Source organism: Thermobia domestica, chromosome 3 (genome assembly GCF_964235325.1).
Source record: "Thermobia domestica chromosome 3, izTheDome1.hap1.1, whole genome shotgun sequence".
Lineage (NCBI taxonomy): Eukaryota > Metazoa > Arthropoda > Insecta > Zygentoma > Lepismatidae > Thermobia > Thermobia domestica.
Window position 1 is genome coordinate 163,462,582 of NC_137456.1, and position 19,373 is coordinate 163,481,954.

The window sequence follows — 19,373 nt, forward strand, 5'->3', positions numbered from 1 at the left end:
CAAACTAATTTCTGTCTATATCTAATATAAATGCATTGAGTAAATTATTTAAACCAAAAAAAACCTGGTTTAAACAAAAAAAACCGGGTTTAAACCAAAGAAACCTGGTTTTTTGGTTTTTTCAATAAAAACCATGGTTTTTGCCAACCCTGTTACATAGTCAAAAACAATGTAAGAGAAAGACTATCCAAAATGCAAAACATAATAAGAAATAGGTTAGAAACTGAGACATACATAAATTCAATATACCAATGAAAAAAAAAGTATCAACACGTGTTACGGAATAAAGTGAAAAGGAGCGGCAGAAACTGAAGAATAAAAAAAGGTACTCAAAAAAACTTAAGAAGTAATAATACGGGAAAATCTAACGAAGAGAATGGTTCGACGAAGAGCGAGAAGTAATTACTGAAGCTAAGAATCAATGAACAAAAGGTGATTGATTCATTGATTTGGATTTAATGGGAAGCCCAACTCATTAGGGAAGTGACACTTTTGGGCCATTTGGTGATTTTTATATTTAAATACTGCTTCTTAATTTATATATTGTTTTATACCTGTATATTAGTATGGATTTTATATAATCTTAAGTTATTATTGTTATTAGATTAAGGAATCCAGATTTGGAAATTGATATGATTAATTATTATTATTATTATTTGTGTGTAACAGAATTTGATTGTGTTTACTATGTATACTTATATTATTTCCATTTTCAGTAATTACTTAAAAAAAAAAAACTTCTTGGAGTCAACAGCTATGGTAAAAGAATACACCTACGTAGCAAACAAACAAACCGACTCACAAATTCGTCTGTGATGGGACTCTCATAAACATGAACTTCTATGAAGAACGTGCCTGCACATCAGTCGTACATCTAGCTCCAATGCAATGGAAGAACATTTTATTTATTCTAGTTCTAATGTTATCTTTTGGCGACTCTAACCGATTGCTTCATCGAACAACTCCTACAATATTTGCTCATAGTGTACTGCATCCTCGATCTCGAGCAGAAAAAAGAGCACTATATGTTATACCATCCAAATTCCACTTTATTACAATTCTAAATAGGTATATAGCTGGTATGTCAACATCAATTGTATTTGCAATTTACATCAAACTAGGAATAAAGAAGTAAAATAATCGTGCTGATTGAATTTAATCGTAATCGTCATTATGTTAATACGTTACAGGAGAGGGTATATGGTTCTGATTTTCACAGAATATAGCAGAAGGATGTAATTTTGCGGCCAGAGGAAACTGCTGCAATCAAATAAAGAAAGAATGATGCCAGCTGAAATAATGGCCAAACCCTTATATTAAGACGGATGATTGAGAAACATACTGATTACAACTTTGATCTAGGCATGCTATTTATTGACTTTAAATAGGCCTTCGATAACATGAATAGATGTAAGCAATACATACGTGACACAACATAAATGACAACATATATGAATAGCTGAAAGAAGTGTTTTTATAAGGTACAAATGTTTACAAACACATTTGTAAGTAACATTTAGTGGTATTTCATTTGCGGACAGAAAATTATAATACAATTGGAAATTGTTGAATCATTCCGCCTACGATCTTCTATATTACTGGAGTATTTTTCTTCAAATCCTTCACTTGTTGAACTTTCTTAATTTGTTTTGATGACCTTAAGGACGATTTCTTTCCTTCAGCTCTTCGAGCGCTGCATCAGCTCTTTTGCTTTCTTCCAACAAATTTTATCAGCTTCAGTTGCTAACTTTTTCCTCTGGAGAGCCTCTTTCCGGTTGCCATTTGTATTTTCTGCTGCGTGAATTAGTTGTTTCGAGATAGGCAATAACTGAGTACCTCCGTAGGATGAAAAAGCACTGGAAACATGTGGATTCACCACAGCCGAAAAAGGCGAAGACCCAATTATCCGGAATGATGACGAGATAATTTTCAAGGTGGAACGTTTCCTAAACAGCCAAAATGTAGATTTCTACAGCGAAAGGTCTCCACCAAGTCATCCATTATTGAAAAAAAAAAAAAAAAAAAAAGTGTCGCAACCGGAAAGAGGTTCCCCAGAGAACAAAGGCAACAACTGAAGCTGAGAAAAATTGGTTTGGAAGAGAGGAAATGAAGAGAGAATATATATATATATATATATATATATATATATATATATATATATATATATATATAGGGTGTCTCAGGAGGAAAGGGCAATATTTTGGGAAATGATAGTATGGGTGATTCTAAGCAAGAAAGTTCATATGAACATGGGCCCTAATCTCAGCGGTTTGAGAGCTATGGGTTGTGAACCGTTTTTGACTTCACGTTGCTTATTACTCAGCCTGTATTTATTCTACAGAGATGAGACATAGCGGATTTGAAAGGTGATGTAATGACCTTTCCAACGGTATGCAACATATGGCAGTAGTGTCTTTGAAAAGGGGGTTGTTAAAGGAAAGTTAAGATTGTGTAGGATTATTGGATGGCAACACTGATTCCCAAATTTCCCTTAATAACTTCCCTTCCAAACTTAGTTGTAACAATAACACACTAACAAAAAGCTCAAAAACCCAGGTGGATTTTAAAGTTTTTTTTTTAGGTGGGTCCGTCCCGAAAAAAAACACCAGGTATTTTCGGGCTGGGCCCACTTGGGCAAACCCTGATAAAGACACCAAGGCGAAACAAACTTATTTCTATACATATCTGATATAAATACATAGAGCAAATTATTTAAACCAAAAAAAAAAAAAAAAAAGGTTTAAACCCAAAAAAACGGTTTTTTTTTTAAATAAAAAACATGGTTTCTGCCAACCTTGAGTTGTGAAGTAACAAGTGAGTAAAATTGCATCACCGAGGCTTGAATTGTTTCTGAGTTATAAATTGTTGCAGTGATGTGAAATTCACGATTTTAAAAACTGAACACATGTGCGGGTTTTGTGTTGATATAGTATCTCAGGCATACAATTTATCTATGTTTCATTAGAACTGCAGTCAAACAGCAAGAAATTCGAGATTAGCTACTTGTAAAAGAATTATTAATACCAGATCATATCATAGATTTGTACCTCTAACGCAAACACAAATCAAATATTCACAATCAGATGAATTTACTGATTGCAGTACTTCAGTACTTCCACAACATAGCATGTTGTCATTTGCACCTAATGATATCGTACCCTGTATTTATGACAAAAATGGTGGATTGGGGAATTGAAGACATCAGTCAGGAAAATAACGATCTTTTTGATCATTTTTTCCACCCCCATGGGTCATGGCCCAAGAACCTCTTTTAAACTATGTACGAATGACAAAGTGTGGGTGCCAATCACTGAGGTTCGCCGGAAAATCACACCCACAGAGTTCACTACATCCACAGAATTCCTACAGGCCGTACTTTCAATATCAGTGCCAAACTCTGTACACAAATTAGTCAACTATTTACCTCACTGGTGTCTTAACAGCAGCGCTATAGGCAGAAAAGAAATAGCAGACGACTTTCGTTTTTTGTACAAGATATAATTCATAAATTATGCACACGCATTTAACATTAATTTTTTTGTTATTTTGACTTTTGCTACAAAGTTTATTTTCACTCCAATGGCGCGTCATGATAGTAAGTAAATCCCAATGAAGAAAACCCTTATTACCCAGAAAATGCTCGAGTCTCAGTGATGCAATTTCACCCACTTGTTACTGCACAATTATCGTCTGTTTTGGACAAATTTGGTACTTTTTACTTGTGTCCTTCATGAGATATTTGATGGTGAAAATAGACGATTTTCGAAAATTAGCAATGTTTAAAACTTTCCAAAAAATCAAGTATATAGTTCTCAGATCTGAAAGTTGTTAAGGACGTTGTCTATTATCTAGTCTCTATGTAGACAGAGAATGGAAGGTGAGTCTCATTTATTTCATTTTAAAATGTACATTTCAAAATTGCAATTCCTAGGTTTCCAACCTCAAGGTTCAGAGCTTCTTTCCTCGACATTCTGAAGGACGTCTCAATGTGCACAGAACATAGAATATTGTGCATTCCATTATCTTTCATATGGTTTTCGTTTGAACTCATTATCTTTAAAACCTAGAAAGTTACAGCGTTTCACGGAATGCACTAAAAAAGTTTTAAATGTGCCCAGGCGCCTATACAAAATAGCCGCTACGACAAAACCTGCACAGCCAAAAAATAAATGAACACCCGTTTTCAACTCCCTAAATCTGGTACAAACTTAGGTTTAAAAAATTATTAAAAAACTAAAATTTATCAGCAACCATTATTGATCGATTCCATTTGGATTGCCCTAAACACGAATGCTGAGTCAGAATAGGAGCGCAGCACGGGCGCGTCAGCGACAGTGGGTATACACAAACGAGGTCGTTTACAACGGCTCACTATTAGTCACAGTACCAGATCCGGAGCCGTCGAGGGATTTGTTGAAGCTATTAAATGCCATCTGTAATTTTAAATACAATGTTCAAATACCAATTTTTATGGCTCTAAAGTTAAGGGATTCCGAGACATGGCCATTCATTCCACTTTCTTCCCTTCTAGGTCATATATATTAGAACTTCTCAACCAAGGTTCTAATTATTTTAGGTGAGAAGTTCACATCCTACCAAATGTGATGTCTTGGTAATGACATTGCAATATAATACATATACAGATGTTCGAATATTGACATTGTAATATTATAATTGTCACACTTGTTTCCATTCTTTTCTTGTGGAATTTGCCTTCTTTCGAATTCCCTTCATAGTGCTACCTTACGTCATAAATCCTATACATTGTCCAAATTTTGTTTCTAGCTCAAGTGGTTTAGCCTGGGCGTTGATCGGCCAGTCATTCAATCACTCTGGACTTCTTCTTTTATACAGAAAGATTTCTATTTTTATGCTAGGCTATTCTTAATTTCCACTCAACTGAAAGTTCTTGGGTCTGTTTATTAACGTTCTGCGTCCCTTTTGAGTACCAAACCTAAATGAGTCATTGATCTACAGTTTAAGGAGGAATCCGATCCATTGTAATGTATTCACATTTATAACGCTCTTCCAGCAAAAACTGAACCCGGAATCACGTGCACCGCAGGGTCACGAGTTAGCCACTAGACCACCGGGAAGAGCAAACAGCTGTTGTAATAAATATTATTTCAAGCATTCCTCGTTTTTTAGTAACAACCAAAAATCATTTCTGATGCCTTCTAATGAAAAAATATGAACCCTAGCTCATTGTATTATTTTTATATTAAGGCGCATTGAAAATCTGATTTGGGTTAAAATGTCCCAGATTCTTACGCAGACACGAAAAGCACGATTGGCTTAGAAATGTTTAGCAACAGATATATCTTTACATATGAGACGCAGGACACAAAAACATTCACCAATCTCTGTTACGTGAATACTAGAAGTTAGTATTGCATCTAATCTGCATTGGAACAAGGTGAAGCAAAAGGGCTCACACTGTACCATGTCCATAGGAAGAAGAATGTAATCTTTTAAGTTTTACGTCTTACGTTTATGCCACCTAGACTAAAGGAGACCGTGATGATGAGAAATGAAGGAAATGGTGGAATAAAGAAAGTGGGAGAAAACGGAAGAACCTCTAGGAAACCCACGCAAACGGTATTTGTCTACCACAAAGCTCACTTGGCGTGAGCGGGATCGAACCAAGGACCCCATGCACCAGAGGTGAACGCTCTAGCACCAAGCCACCGCGGCCCTACCGTACGAAGAGTTAGAGACGGTAGGCATGCGCATAAAGCAAGATTCCTTTGTTTGCCAATGTTAATTACTGTTAGGGCATTAGTACTGTATCGCCGGACCAATGTGAAAATCGAAAAGAAGTACGAAGCATTCAGTTATAATTGGTTGGATTATATTAAGTTCGGTTACATTACGTTACATTCAGTGTGCAGTATTACTATACGGATTCATAGTATAATAGGAGTAGTAATAGGAACGGGTTAGAAGCCCGGCAGGGGTTGGTTGGGTTCTGTTCTCGACAGTGCTGCTTACATCAAAAACAACCAACAAATACAACCACTTTCTTTACTTTTAGTATTCCTCTTCCTGAATTCCCCATAGCAGAACATACCGCGATTTGAGATGTGATCGCAGAAAATTTGCCGCGCCTGTGCAGAAAAAAATGCCAGAGGAAAAAGAATATAGCCAACAGAAAAGCATAAAAACATGCCTGCTATGTGTAGATGTCTTAAATGCACGGACGACTCGCACAAATATAGTTTGAATTGTTTTTCATGTCACGTAAAGCGTATTTTTATCAATCTCAAGTGTTTCTTCTGCTGGAACTGATCATTTTGATTTTTTTTTTTCTTGCAGAAAATTTTTGACTTACAAGACCTTATCGCAGAAAGACAAAGAAAGTTCTGCCATCGGGCCTGACTTTCACTCATTTTTCCTCACAAACTTAAATTCTCCAATTGACCCGGTATATATCCTAAAATTGGTCCGACGATACAGCACTTAACCCACTGTTAGTTCTCATGGTTTAGAATTAGTCTCATTGTTTCTATTTGCGTAAGGATACAAACTGAAGATGTGCAGTCAACCCAGTGATATTTCGAACTCAAAGCAGATTATCATCTTGATATATATAACGTAGCCTATCCCGAGTTTATTAGCTTTTTTCTTTCACTTGAAATATACCAGTATAAGCACAAATTCCATTAACTGCCGCCAGCTTAAAAAACAAACGTTACGTAGGTTTAGATTAGGTTAGAACAGTTCATGTTAGTTTGATTTACCATGATGTAATTGCAATTGGGCTTAAGAGGCCTCATCCCGTCCAAATTAAGATACCGCTAATTTTATAGTAATTATGTAATATCTTCAAATATATGAAAGATAATCGAAATGTAGAACAAGAGAAAAATCTTTGAGTTTTACGTCCCACGATTATGCCGGTTACGCTAAAGGAAAAAATGAAATGAAATCTTTAAGTTTTACGTCCCACGGTTATGCCGGTTAGGCTAAAGGAGACGGTGATGATGAGAGATGAGTGAAATGAAGAAAGTGGGAGGAAACGGGAGAACCCCGAGAAAACCCACGCACACGGTGTTTGTGTAGAACAAGAGAGCCCTAGACATTTTACATGAGATACCGTTATCACGACTCACTTATCTGCTTTCGATTTCGAGCAATTTTTAAAATCGGCATTTCTTTTCGCGTTTCTAAACGGCTGAAAACGGAAAGCCACTAGGTGACTTGTGATAACGGTACCTTAATGCAAAATAATATATTGTCTAGGGCGCTCTTGTTCACATTTCAATTATTTTTTTATCTATTTGAAGATGTCACATAATTACTGTAAAATTAGCGGTATTGTAATTACTGTGTGATAAGCGGTATTTTAATTTCGCCGGGATGAGGCCTCTTAACAGAATTTAACCCCTTGTATATTTGGTAATGACTTTGTACTAGAACAGAATAAATAGGGCCTACTCAACCATTTAAATGATCTGAATATTGTTCTATTAGTAAAAAGTTGCTGATAATCTTTAGTCAACTGTTACTTTTCATTATTACTCAGTAAACCTGTAAACCTATGGTACACAAAAATCAAATCTTACTTGCGTAATTGAAATCACGAGAAGCGTTTGGCCATGATTTGAATAAAGTTGAAATATTTTGTTGCAATCCTACATTGCGAATAATACATTGTATTCTCGTAGGCAACATTATGATAAATCCAAAACATATATCACGCTAACGCATGTAACCCTCTGCCATCCGATCATAACAGAAACAGACTGAAAGAAAAACAAGTGAGGAACTGCACCAGTGATGCCAATTCCTTCCGAGACGTTTTCCCTTCACAAGCTTCAGAATTTCCCTTTTCCGGACAAAATTTCCCTTCACCTAAACCGTTCAAGTACTGTATTTAGTAAACGTATTTTTAATAGTTTTCGCTTCACCCCCCTCACCCCAATCTTATAACCACATACAAGCAGATACCTGACAGCCTTCCTTTGAGCTTACGCAGAATTTGAACTTGATTTGTTGTTTAGGTATCTAAGGCGTCGCGATAGAGGAGGGGAAAGGATATGGAAAGGTGTAGGCCACGACCTATGTTAAAGGTGCAATCTGTGCATTTGCCTGGTGTGACTGAGGAAAAACCCTATAAATACCTCGGTCAGGACGGACAACCTAAATAAATCATAAAAAATATATAATAAATATTATGTAAATTTAATTTTTATCCTATATATCATGATAGATTTTAATATTAATGTAACCTAAGGTACAAAGAAAATTTTAAGTATATATTTGGTATGTACTTACTTAAGAACAGCACTCCCATATTTATTGAAGCGAATACGAACAGTTACAAAGAAAATTCTAGTTGCTACTGTCTTTGGCTGTACACGAGGAATGTTCGTAAGCAGTGTGCGAATTGAAAAATTTTCCCAGGGGGGGATGAATTTCAGCCATATGCGCACCGTGCTCCCCCATATATATATATATATATATATATATATATATATATATATATATATATATATATATATATATATATATATATATATATATATATATATATATATATATATATATATATATATATATATATATATTTACTAACAAGTACAAAACAGTTGAGATGTGAGATGTTTCATAAATTTTCACTCACGCAAAGTAAGAATTGTTCCCTTTTTCTATCTTCATGTCCATTTAAAAATACTCGAGAGGGGGAAAAAGTTATCCCTGCCAGGGATAAAATTTTTCTTCTCCAGGGGAGGAAAGTTTTTTGTCAGGGGGGGAAATCCCTGGCATCCCCCCCGCCAATTCGCACCCTGTTCGTAAGCACAATACAAAGTTTGGAGATGTGGAATTCTTAAGAATTTATAATTCTGTGCGCACAATCACCAGAAAATTTGTAAACTTACACGAACATACACACACTAATGACCCAGTATTCGCCCTTATATACATATTTACGTTTCTTCTCTTACATCGATTAATCCTCTTCACAATCAATTTTCTGGTTGGGAAAAACAATCTGATTGGAAAAACCAAGCTGTTATAATAGTTGGAGTGATAATTTAATTGAGAAATATTTCATCGTATTGCATTGCATTTAATTCAACAGTGGGAAGATTAATTTTGATAAAAGATTTTAAATAAGCATTGTTGTAATGTTTCGAATTTAACTGAATATGTTGATCGATGTGCAATGTTGATAAATATTAACGAATGCAAAGCAAGATAACATGTGAGAATATATGTGAAATATGTACAACGGATTATGTTTGGAAAAAATAAAATGTTGAATTTATACTGAATTTCAATTAGATTAATCAGATACGTAAATACATTCCATCTATAAATGATTGAAGAGAAGTTCAAATTTCCCTGCAATATTGAGAGATTACAAGCAATTTCCCTTTTTCCCTTTTCTCCAAAATTTACTCAAAATTTCCCTGCGCCAAGGGAAAATTCCCTTCAATTGGCATCACTGAACTGCACACGCTAAGTCTATGTCAGTGCTGCCTTAAAGTTTTTCCAGGAACACGAACTTTGTGGCGCTCTCTAAAGAGGGCAATGCCATCGCGAACTGACCGCGCACTCTGTGGCGTTTTTGAAAAGTTTTTCAAAATGTCTTAGGAGTAAAAAGCTAAGCGTTGCAATCTTGAAATCTTTCCACCAACACGGTCGAGTGTTGATCAAAAACACATGCGGATTTCTGAAACAACATACATTTCAAAGTAATTTGTTTTCCCACTCCCTCTCCGTTGTTGGGAAGGAGAACCGGAACCGGTTTCTGGTTTCAAAGCATGTGGTAAAGAATAGGAAGACTGTGTGCGGTAAAAGTATATGAATGGCATGCGAATTGTTACGAACTTATGAGTCTTGTATTGTTCCTGTGCTACCACTAACGAGGAGGAGAGTGAGTGAGTCCAGCATGCTGTGTTTTGTTCAGAAAATGGTGGTGACTTCAGAATTCTTTTCCATTATAAAAGTCTTTCTTCGATGCATAGTGTCTGATAAACATCGTTGCTCTGCGACAGTAGCGTAGCCAGGATGTGTGTTTGGGTGGGGGAAAAGTGCTGTTATAGGTACATATAGAAACATTACAAACAAAAAATATATAAACATAAAAATACATAAAAAATTACAAACATTAAAGTACATTGTCGGACCTCTTTGGGAGGGCCCGGCCCCTCTGGGCCCCCCTTCCCTACGCCACTGCTGTGCGATGATGTACACCACAAAGTAGATGTTATTGGTAGTATTAGTTATAAGAAATACGAAATGAAATGAAATGAAACTTTAACGTCCCACGCTTATGCCGGTTAGGCTAAAGGAGACGGTGATAATGAGTTGAGTTGATTTTAGTTTAGCGTCCCTTTCAGCAGCGAGGCTATATGAGACGTGGACCTACTGATTAACGTGGAATCCGAACCACATGAGCTCCCGCCGGGAATCGAACCCGGGTCTCCCACGCCAAAGGCGCGTACGCTAACCGCTTAGCCACGGAGGAGCTCCACGGTGATAATGAGAAATGAGTGAAATGGTGGAATGAAGAAAGTGGGAGGAAACGGGAGTACTCCGAGAAAACCCACGAGCACGGTGTTTGTCCACCACAAAGTTCACACGGCGCGAGCTGGGACCGAACCAGGGACCCCAAGCATCGGAGGTGAACCCTCTACCACTGAGCCACCGCGTCCCCTTATAAGAAAAACGAGTCAAAAAAAAAACTTTCGATGCACATAGAATTATTGCATATGGAACTAAAACCAATATTTTCATCTTCCAATGTAAATCACATTACACAGAATATCTACCTATATGTGCAATATACACTGTAGGTATGCGCACGAGACAAGATTTGTGGCTGTCTCGTCTTGAAAATGTGCTGTAAAAGTGATGTCTCGACTCGAAAAATGTATATTTCTCTACTGGAAGAGCCGTGTCTCGACTCAAATTTTGTCAGGAAAATCCTGTCTCGTCTCGTCTCGTCTCGTGCGCATCCCTAGTGCAATACTTACGTCAAGATGACAAGAATAGCACAGGACCGAAATGCCTGAAGGGTTCAGAGGCGTAGCCAGAAACTCGTCAAGGGGGGATTCACAAAGCATATTCTCTCTCTCTCTCTCTCTCTCTGTCTATATATATATATCCAAACGCTGTGGGGGTAAGACACCCCAGTCATCTCTACGGGAGTTACAGGGGAATAATAAAAGTAAAGTATGTATGTGTATCCGTATGTATGTATGTAGGGGAGACCGGGGTATTCACGAACACTTAAGCTTTGATTATAAATAACTCCTTTGTTTTTAGAGATAAAACATTAACATTTCTTGTGTATAGAAAGCTTGGAGCTTTTCCCTTCTACTAAAATGCAGAGGAAAGTCAAAAATAACATTTTTCAATAAATCAGTGAGATGTTTTAAAAATGTTCATATGTTCGGGATTGCCCCAGTGGTCGGGGTAATCCCGAACATACTGTTTACTTTAAACTTTCCTTTGCGAATGAAGGGAAATGCATTAAAATACATTAAAATTATACTGTAATTTAGTATTTTAAAACTTTAATAGGAATTATAATTACAAACATAACTCAAATTAATGAGAAATGTGTCCAGACCTCATTATCTTTGAAATTATTACACATGAAATCAATAAATAATAGGCTAAAGAAATGCAATCTTATGAAATAAATTCAGAAATAACGGTACATTAAGGAAAATATTCATTAAAATGAAAACATTATTTTGAACTGTAGAAATCACATATATACGCATTTGTTTTCTCTCAAAGACAGTATTCTTTAATAGTCCAGTGTTGAAATGCGGTTAATTGGCTGAATAAAATTAGCTAACTGCTAATGAATGCTACTAGGCTAAATAAATGTGTAAAACACTCTGTGAATCACACACAGAGGAAAAAATGCAGCCTATGATGAAAGATCAGATATGTAAAATAGGATTACTATGAAATAATGAAGAAATAATTCTAAAAATAATAAATATAGTAAATTATTCTAATTAACAAAGCTAATAACGCTCAATACCAAGACATGATGTATTTCCCAAACCAATTTCATTAACGTATTACTTACATTTCAATAAGGAAAAACTATTTAAAAATTTTTGATAATTTATTTCACACCATTGGGCAATCCCGAACACTCCAGGTAATGGTGAACATTCTGTCTGTCGTTTCCCCATGAAGCGTCATTTTATTGTTAAAATTGAAACTAATTGTTGACTGCATACTGGCTAGTAAGATTACAAAAAACTAATGCTCAAATATAGGGAAATATATAGTCTTATCTGTAATAATATAGATAAGAGAAGAGCCAAGTTACGTTGCGCAGATTGTTGAATCAATTTCATAAGTGAATCGACAAACACAACAAAACATCTTCTTCCTGGTAATCCATTCAATTGACTGTCATCAAATGTATGCTACACTTGTTCAGGTCTCTCCGCTAGCATGCAGCAAAATCACCTGTTTTCTTACAAGTTTCCTTCGTTGTAAACTTGGGTGTTCGGCATTACCTCAGTGTTAGAGAATATCCCGGTTTCTCCTATTCAATCATGATTTCAGGGGGTGGTCCGGGGGAAATTTCCGTTTTATTCAAGTTTCCCTCTCTATATATATACATATACGAGGGCAGTTTTGGGAAGTAACGTAACGCAAGTAACGCGTTACTTTTTAAGTAACGTTTCCTAGTAACGCGTTGCATTTTTTCCAAAGTAACTGTAACGGTAATGCGTTACAAATTTTTAAGTAACGTACCTAGTTTGCGTTACTTTTTTCGCGTTACATTTCGGATAAGTAACTACAATATACTGTATGTATATTTTTTTCGGAAACAAATGTTTCTTTCCTGTAAGTGAATTTCTCAGAATGGAACAATGGAGCATGAACGATGGCAGTGAGTAACTACAATGTATGTATATTTTTTTTTCGAAAAAAAAAATGTTTCTTTCCTGTAAGTGAATTTCTCAGAATGGAACAATGGAGCATGAACGATGGCAGTGAGTAACTACAATATTTACATAACAAAATATAGTGCCACTTGCTGTTTTTGGAAGATGAGGACAGCCTCAGGGAAATCACGTGTACTGATTGCAAGCACCTGGAAGATTTTGTCTTAGATTTTGACAGTTCCAAATCAATACATTCAGTGAGTGAACTACGAGTGCAATGGTACTGGAAGTCTATTTTACTCATATTCAGTTATTTCCTTCATAGCTTCCTATTGCGAAGGGACAATCTAAAATGTCCCTTATAAATAAACAATAAAAATTAGTTACAGAAATTATTCTGCAAAACTGGATATCATGTTTTCCTTTGAAAATTATATTATTATTATTATTATTATTATTATTATTATTATTATTATTATTATTATTATTATTATTATTATTATTATTATTATTATTATTATTATTATTATTATTATTATTATTATGTCCGTGTCTCAAAAGCCCATGTAGGTAGTAAAGCTTTCCGCGTAACCCCATCACTGAGAAAGTAGCTCAGACTTTACTTTTCAATGTAATACCGAAGATGATGGAATCATTTATCTGACCGCGTTTGTGACAGAAACTAGAAAACAGGTCTCTGCTCTTAGATTTACTTCGTGGCAGCTGTTTGGACTTCATCGTTTCGCGAGGATCTCCTAAAAATACACAACAAAGAAACCTTTCCTTGAAAGTTACAATGTCAGTGAATAGCTTGTCAAGAGGTCAGCCACCTTCCACCCCAAAAGAGAAGACGCCCTCTTCTCCCCCTCTTCACCTCGTTGAGAAAGGACGCCTCCTCAGTAGGTAATAGTTTGTGACGTCACTAACCATTTATTCCGGGTTTGAAAACAATTTCTTTGTGTCTGACTAGGCCAAAAAAGGAGTTTTCTGTCCCTATTTGTTGAGTGCTGTATATTGAGCAAAGCCTTAGCTAAAACTGTTACTGGAGTGAGGCTGTTTTTATTTGCGTAAAAACCAGCCAAACACTTGTTTCTCCATATCAATGAAATGTTTATACCTATATTATTATTATTATTATTATTATTATTATTATTATTATTATTATTATTATTATTATTATTATTATTATTATTATTATTATTATTATTATTATTATTATTATTGACTTCTCTCTAATAGACCTCACATGGATACATTGGTATTAAAAGAATTAGGAAAGATACGAAAACTAGTCCGAAACTGGTATGTAATAAAAGTCATATAATTCTTAACTTTGCAACTTACAGCAGCATGGCGAAAATATTTGGTATTATGGTTCCATATTACAGCTCTAATGAGCAAAGAGAAAGAAAATTATGGTTCTTGTTATATACATACGGTACCATAGTATGGTGGGAACAATAATAATTCTTATAATATACCAGTATGCTATTACAAGAATTTTCGCACTAGAAGGTGATAGTACCATATATTTGTAGCACGAATCATAATTTCTTTCTTCGTACTCATATAAAGCTGTAATATCAAACTATAATACTGCATATTTTCGCCAGTTACTAGCGTTTTTGTTAATAATCAGAGTTACATAATTTATTGCTAATTTAAAAATCGCTCCGAATCATGGTGGGTGGGAGTTACATCTCCGGAAGTAGTTTCGGATTACGTCTTCAGAAGTACAAATTCTTACTTACAGGTAACTCACACTGGCTCTCTTCGCGTCAGTTGCATAATAAACAGGATATGTAGAGTCTATATGAAGTGATAATAACCACTGTTGTCCAGTTTTGTGAAACTCACGATAATAAACAATGGTATAAATGGAATTAGAAAAATACAGAATTTAGACTAGTGTAAGACGCCGATTGTGATAAGATTGCACAGACATAAAGAACATCGAAAAAGAAGCGACACCTGTTATATATATATATATATATATATATATATATATATATATATATATATATATATATATATATATATATATATATCGGCCAACAAGCACATTGAAAGTGTCAAATGGGGACATAAAAATGGGGTCAAAATGAGATTATGTGGAATATAGCGAGAACGAGAAGAGATATCAGAAAAGTTTAAATGTACGAAATACTACCCATAGTCGACGCATTTCAATGAGGTAGTAGGCACCCATGAGAAGAGAGCAGAACATCCGAAAATGGACAAATCACGTGTACAACATTGTCACAATGTGTTGCGGAAATGAGCGAAAAGGGTGATAAGGAGCAGGAAGAAAGAAGAAACGAAAAGAAAAAATACCTGCTTTTGCTTTGGGTGCATGTTGCCCGTATGCGAAAGAGACGCAGATTTATCTCAATGCCCAAAGATGGGATAACAGCAGGAAGGATGCAAACGCCGTTCATATAGACAGCCAGCGAGACAGCACTGCTTGGTGGGTTGCATATATCGCGTAATGAGAACAACGATGAGATGGATGTTGGAAACGAAAATGTGTGTAGGCAGTAGTAACACAGAAACAAAATTGTTACTATTACTGTTATGTTGTACGCGTATTTTCGTAGTGATGTAATGTTGATATTCATGTGTGGTAATGATATTAATGTTGCTGTTTATCTTACGTATGTGGACCACCTGCGATTACGTTCTACTGTGGTATGAATTTTTGTTTCCATTACCCGGTGTATCACAATCGGTGTGTTACACCTGTGTACTAGGGATGGGCACGAGACAAGATTTGATGCTGTCTCGTAACGAAAATGTGCTGTAAAAGTGATGTCTCGACTCGAAAAATGTATTTTTCTCTATTGGAAGAGCTGTGTCTCGACTCGAATTTTGTCAGGAAAATTCTGTCTCGCCTCGCCTCGTGCGCATCCCTACTGGGTACCCTGCCTTGTAAGTTAATGGTAGAACAACTTACCACTCCAGACATGGGCGGCGATTAGGGAGGCACGAGGGGGCAGCTGCCCCCCCACTTTTTTGAAGTGACATCCTAATTTATATAATTTCATTTGGAAATGTAAACAGGATGTCCACACAATTTGGAGAAAAGATCTCTGACTTTTCCCTTACTTTCCATGACGAAAGTTCCAGATTTCCCTGACCCCTGAATAAGTTAAAAATACAGAAAAAAGAAAGAAACCCCAGCCTCCACACTTCCCATAGTTGGCATTGTTCTCTTCCGCTCCTGTTTTTCTTTTTTTATTTTCTTTCCAAAGGAATGTAAATTTACAAACATATGCATTAGGTCGATATTGATTAGGCCTACATATTACACAAAATGTAAAGTTACAAACGAAAGTGTGCAGTATACAGAGTACTTAAGGTATAAAAAATACACATTATAATACCAATTACACAGCATTATAATATTACCTATAGTAATAAACAGTTCATACATGATTTTACTGATTATTAAAAAAAAACACACACACACACATTATGTAACACATACTTTTGCTGGTGCAGTTTAAATGCAACCCATTTAGAAATTTGTTTTCATACTTTCTCGCATAGTTTTCTTCTCATTGATCTGAATATCCTTGTCTTCGCAGGTTAATTTTCTTTTCTTCCTCCAGCTCCTTTAGTTGTTGCTGAATCTTCCGTTTCTCTCTCCTCTTCTCGTCTCCAGCATTTATTTCTCTTTTCCTTTCCAAATACACCTGATTGTCTCATTGGACTTCTCACTGAATTTATCATACCTCTTGTAATTGTTAATCCTGATGATCCACCTATTCTCATCACAGAATCATATATGATCCGTTGAGCCACCAGAGATTCTTCTTGTAAGTTCTCAACAATGAGAATTTTATTTATTGTGAAACCACTTTCAAAAAATGCGTTTCCGTGAAAGAAGATAAAACACAATTTCATAACTGACCATAAGGCAACGAAGTTCTTCCCATTTCCTAAGACTAAGTAAAAAACTCATCAAGTCGAATACCATCTCTGTCATTGGCTATGAATTCATTCGAGTGTTCCTTAAATTCTTCAGTATGAGCTTTCACTGTGAGCCGGAGATACTATTTCTTCGCGTTCTCAGCCACTTATCCAGATATTCTTTTTGCACCATGCAATTCTTCTAGAACAGCGTCTACCCTTTTGAGCAAATATGCCAGGATGCACTTAGATATGTGTTTCTCGCAGAAAATTAGTTTCAACAACTATATCAGAGAATACTACCGCCTTCAATATCATTATTGAGAACACTACATTTTACATCCAGTAACAGGAAAGAAATCAACCCTATTTCATAAATTCAGTAATTGAACAATGGACCTAAATCGATTTTTCCCTGACTTTCCCTGACCAATCTGCCATTTCCCTGACTTAACTTGATACATTCCCTGACCTCTCCCTGACTTTCACTTATTTTCCAGAATGTGGACACCCTAGTAAAGGTTTCGTATGTATTACTGTTCCATAGAAAAATATGGTGCCATATGATATTTGCCGTTGCGTGAATACGTATTGGATATTTGTCTTCCCGTGGAGTTAAGAAAGCTACAGGAATTGCGTTTTAATTGCAATTCAAAGCAACTAATATTGCAATTGCATATTTCTTTAAATGTCATAGCATAAGCTTGCAGTACTTATTGTATTTCATTTTTTAAGAATAAAAACATTGATTTAATGGCATGTGTGGAATTAAAAGTATAAGTTGTTCATTAATTCTCAGTTTCAATATAACTTCTGTAAAACAAAGCGTCATTATTCATTACTATGATTAATATTATCCCTTCTATTTATTTGTTTTGCAAATTTATTAAATAATTTGATCGCACAATTTTCCAGACAGAATTTTAAGATGTTCATGAGCAAGAACTCAAATCTCTTCTTACACTTTCGTTGTTTAAGACTATAAAGAGCTACTACCTACCTGTATTGCTCTCATGAATTTACTTAATAAAATAGAAATACGATATACAGCATTTTAAGTGAAAAAAGATAGTATCCTATTAGTTATACAACCTTTCATCAAACAGTGTTAGAAACAACCAGGAAATCTAACATTGATATACAATTGTTAAGATCATGTCTTGCCCCCCCACTTTTAACGTCCAACCGCCGCCACTGACTCCAGAAACTGCATTATGTCCATGACCATAACTCCTTTCACTCCAGCCACCATCAACGTACACTGTTATGTATGGAACACCATCGGGGTCAACATGTCCCTTCTCGATTGCAATTTGTCTTTCTTTTTCTCCATTTTGTTTCATTTGAGACCATAGACTATCAGCCCAAACCTGCAGACAATTAGAAATAGAAAAATAAGGATGACTTCCTAGCACAAACTTAGTCGAAAGGTTTGTGACATAAATCCAAAATGCGTTGAAGCAATTTTGGTGTCTTTACTGAAAATGTAAAATCAACTACATATAAATAAATACAAATAAATAAATAAATAAATAAATAGAAAAATAATTTAAACTTTGGAACTACAATTCCAGTTTTCCATTATAATTTAAGAAATGTAAGTAATACAGATCTAGAAAGACAATTGCAAACGTAGTAATTATAATAAATTTTGAATGTTCAAATTTACAATGTTGTAGGCCCAAAATAAAGTTTAAGGAAGTAATCTAGTTTTCTCCAGAATGAGTTATTGTTAGAGGGAAATTGTAAGCCTATTCTTATTACATATCAAACAAATGTATTACTTACCGTTTCTAGGTGCTGTTCAGTTTTACTAAACAGATCATTACTCATGCATGGAATGTTCATTACACTGAGTAGCTCCTGAAGATGGGAATAACCACTTCCAATTGTTAGAGTACCCCAAACTGCACTTTCATTTATTGTCATAACTTTTGACCTGGGAGTTTCTTCAGTTGAATGACTATTTCTCTGTTGCATACCCTGCACTTGAAATTGATATAACTACGGAGACCAACACGTCTTTCTTTGTGATACCGCAATTTCCCTAAAGTGCAGACTTCACGGTGTTTATCTTGTAATGTCATCGACCACCGAAGGACGTGTCCCAAATCAACAATTCTGCGGCCACTTAACTCAGATTTCTTGGTGACTTCCGTTTCAGGCTCGATAACATAGAATGGTTCGATTTCGGTACTGTGGAGGAAAAAGAACTCAATATGAGAATAAGAAACTTTCCCAATTTTATCATAAAGACACAAAATGAAATGTCTATAAATTAATAATCACAATCCGAAATTTAAATTTTAAAATGATTTATTTTTATTACTTAATCTGCTCTTATACCTTCCCTCCATGGGCACCCTAAGGGGGGACGGGGGCACGGTCCTCCCTTGACTCACGAAAATGTATAATGTATAGACCCAGCATTGCGACCCGGGGTTGCATTTTTCCCCATTCCACCAGCTCCAACTATACGCCCCCCCCCCAGAAAATTTTCTTCGGGAGTCGTTGCCCCCTCCCCTTGTAACAAAAAATAATCATATCGCAGACCCGCCCTCTCTCCTAATCTGATTACGTAATAAC

The 19,373-nt window shown here is 35.7% G+C and overlaps 2 protein-coding genes across 2 annotated transcripts in view; both read right to left on the reverse strand.

Moving 5' to 3' along the window:
• Window positions 1-7,760, reverse strand: part of mRpL21 (mitochondrial ribosomal protein L21) — a 36,440-nt gene extending 28,680 nt beyond the window's left edge. Inside the window, exon 1 of the mRNA XM_081751989.1 lies at window positions 7,566-7,760. Coding sequence (XP_081608115.1) covers window positions 7,566-7,674 — 109 coding nt within the window. The 5' untranslated portion in view covers window positions 7,675-7,760. The remainder of the gene's footprint in view (window positions 1-7,565) is intronic.
• A 10,086-nt stretch (window positions 7,761-17,846) lies between these two features.
• LOC145681544 (uncharacterized) lies at window positions 17,847-18,781 on the reverse strand. The gene is made up of 2 exons (XM_081753186.1): window positions 18,576-18,781; window positions 17,847-18,157 (listed from the first exon to the last, which is right to left on the reverse strand). The coding sequence occupies exons 1-2, from the start codon at window positions 18,765-18,767 to the stop codon at window positions 17,915-17,917; spliced, it is 435 nt and encodes a 144-aa protein (XP_081609312.1). The 5' UTR covers window positions 18,768-18,781; the 3' UTR covers window positions 17,847-17,914.
• Window positions 18,782-19,373: the final 592 nt, after the last annotated feature.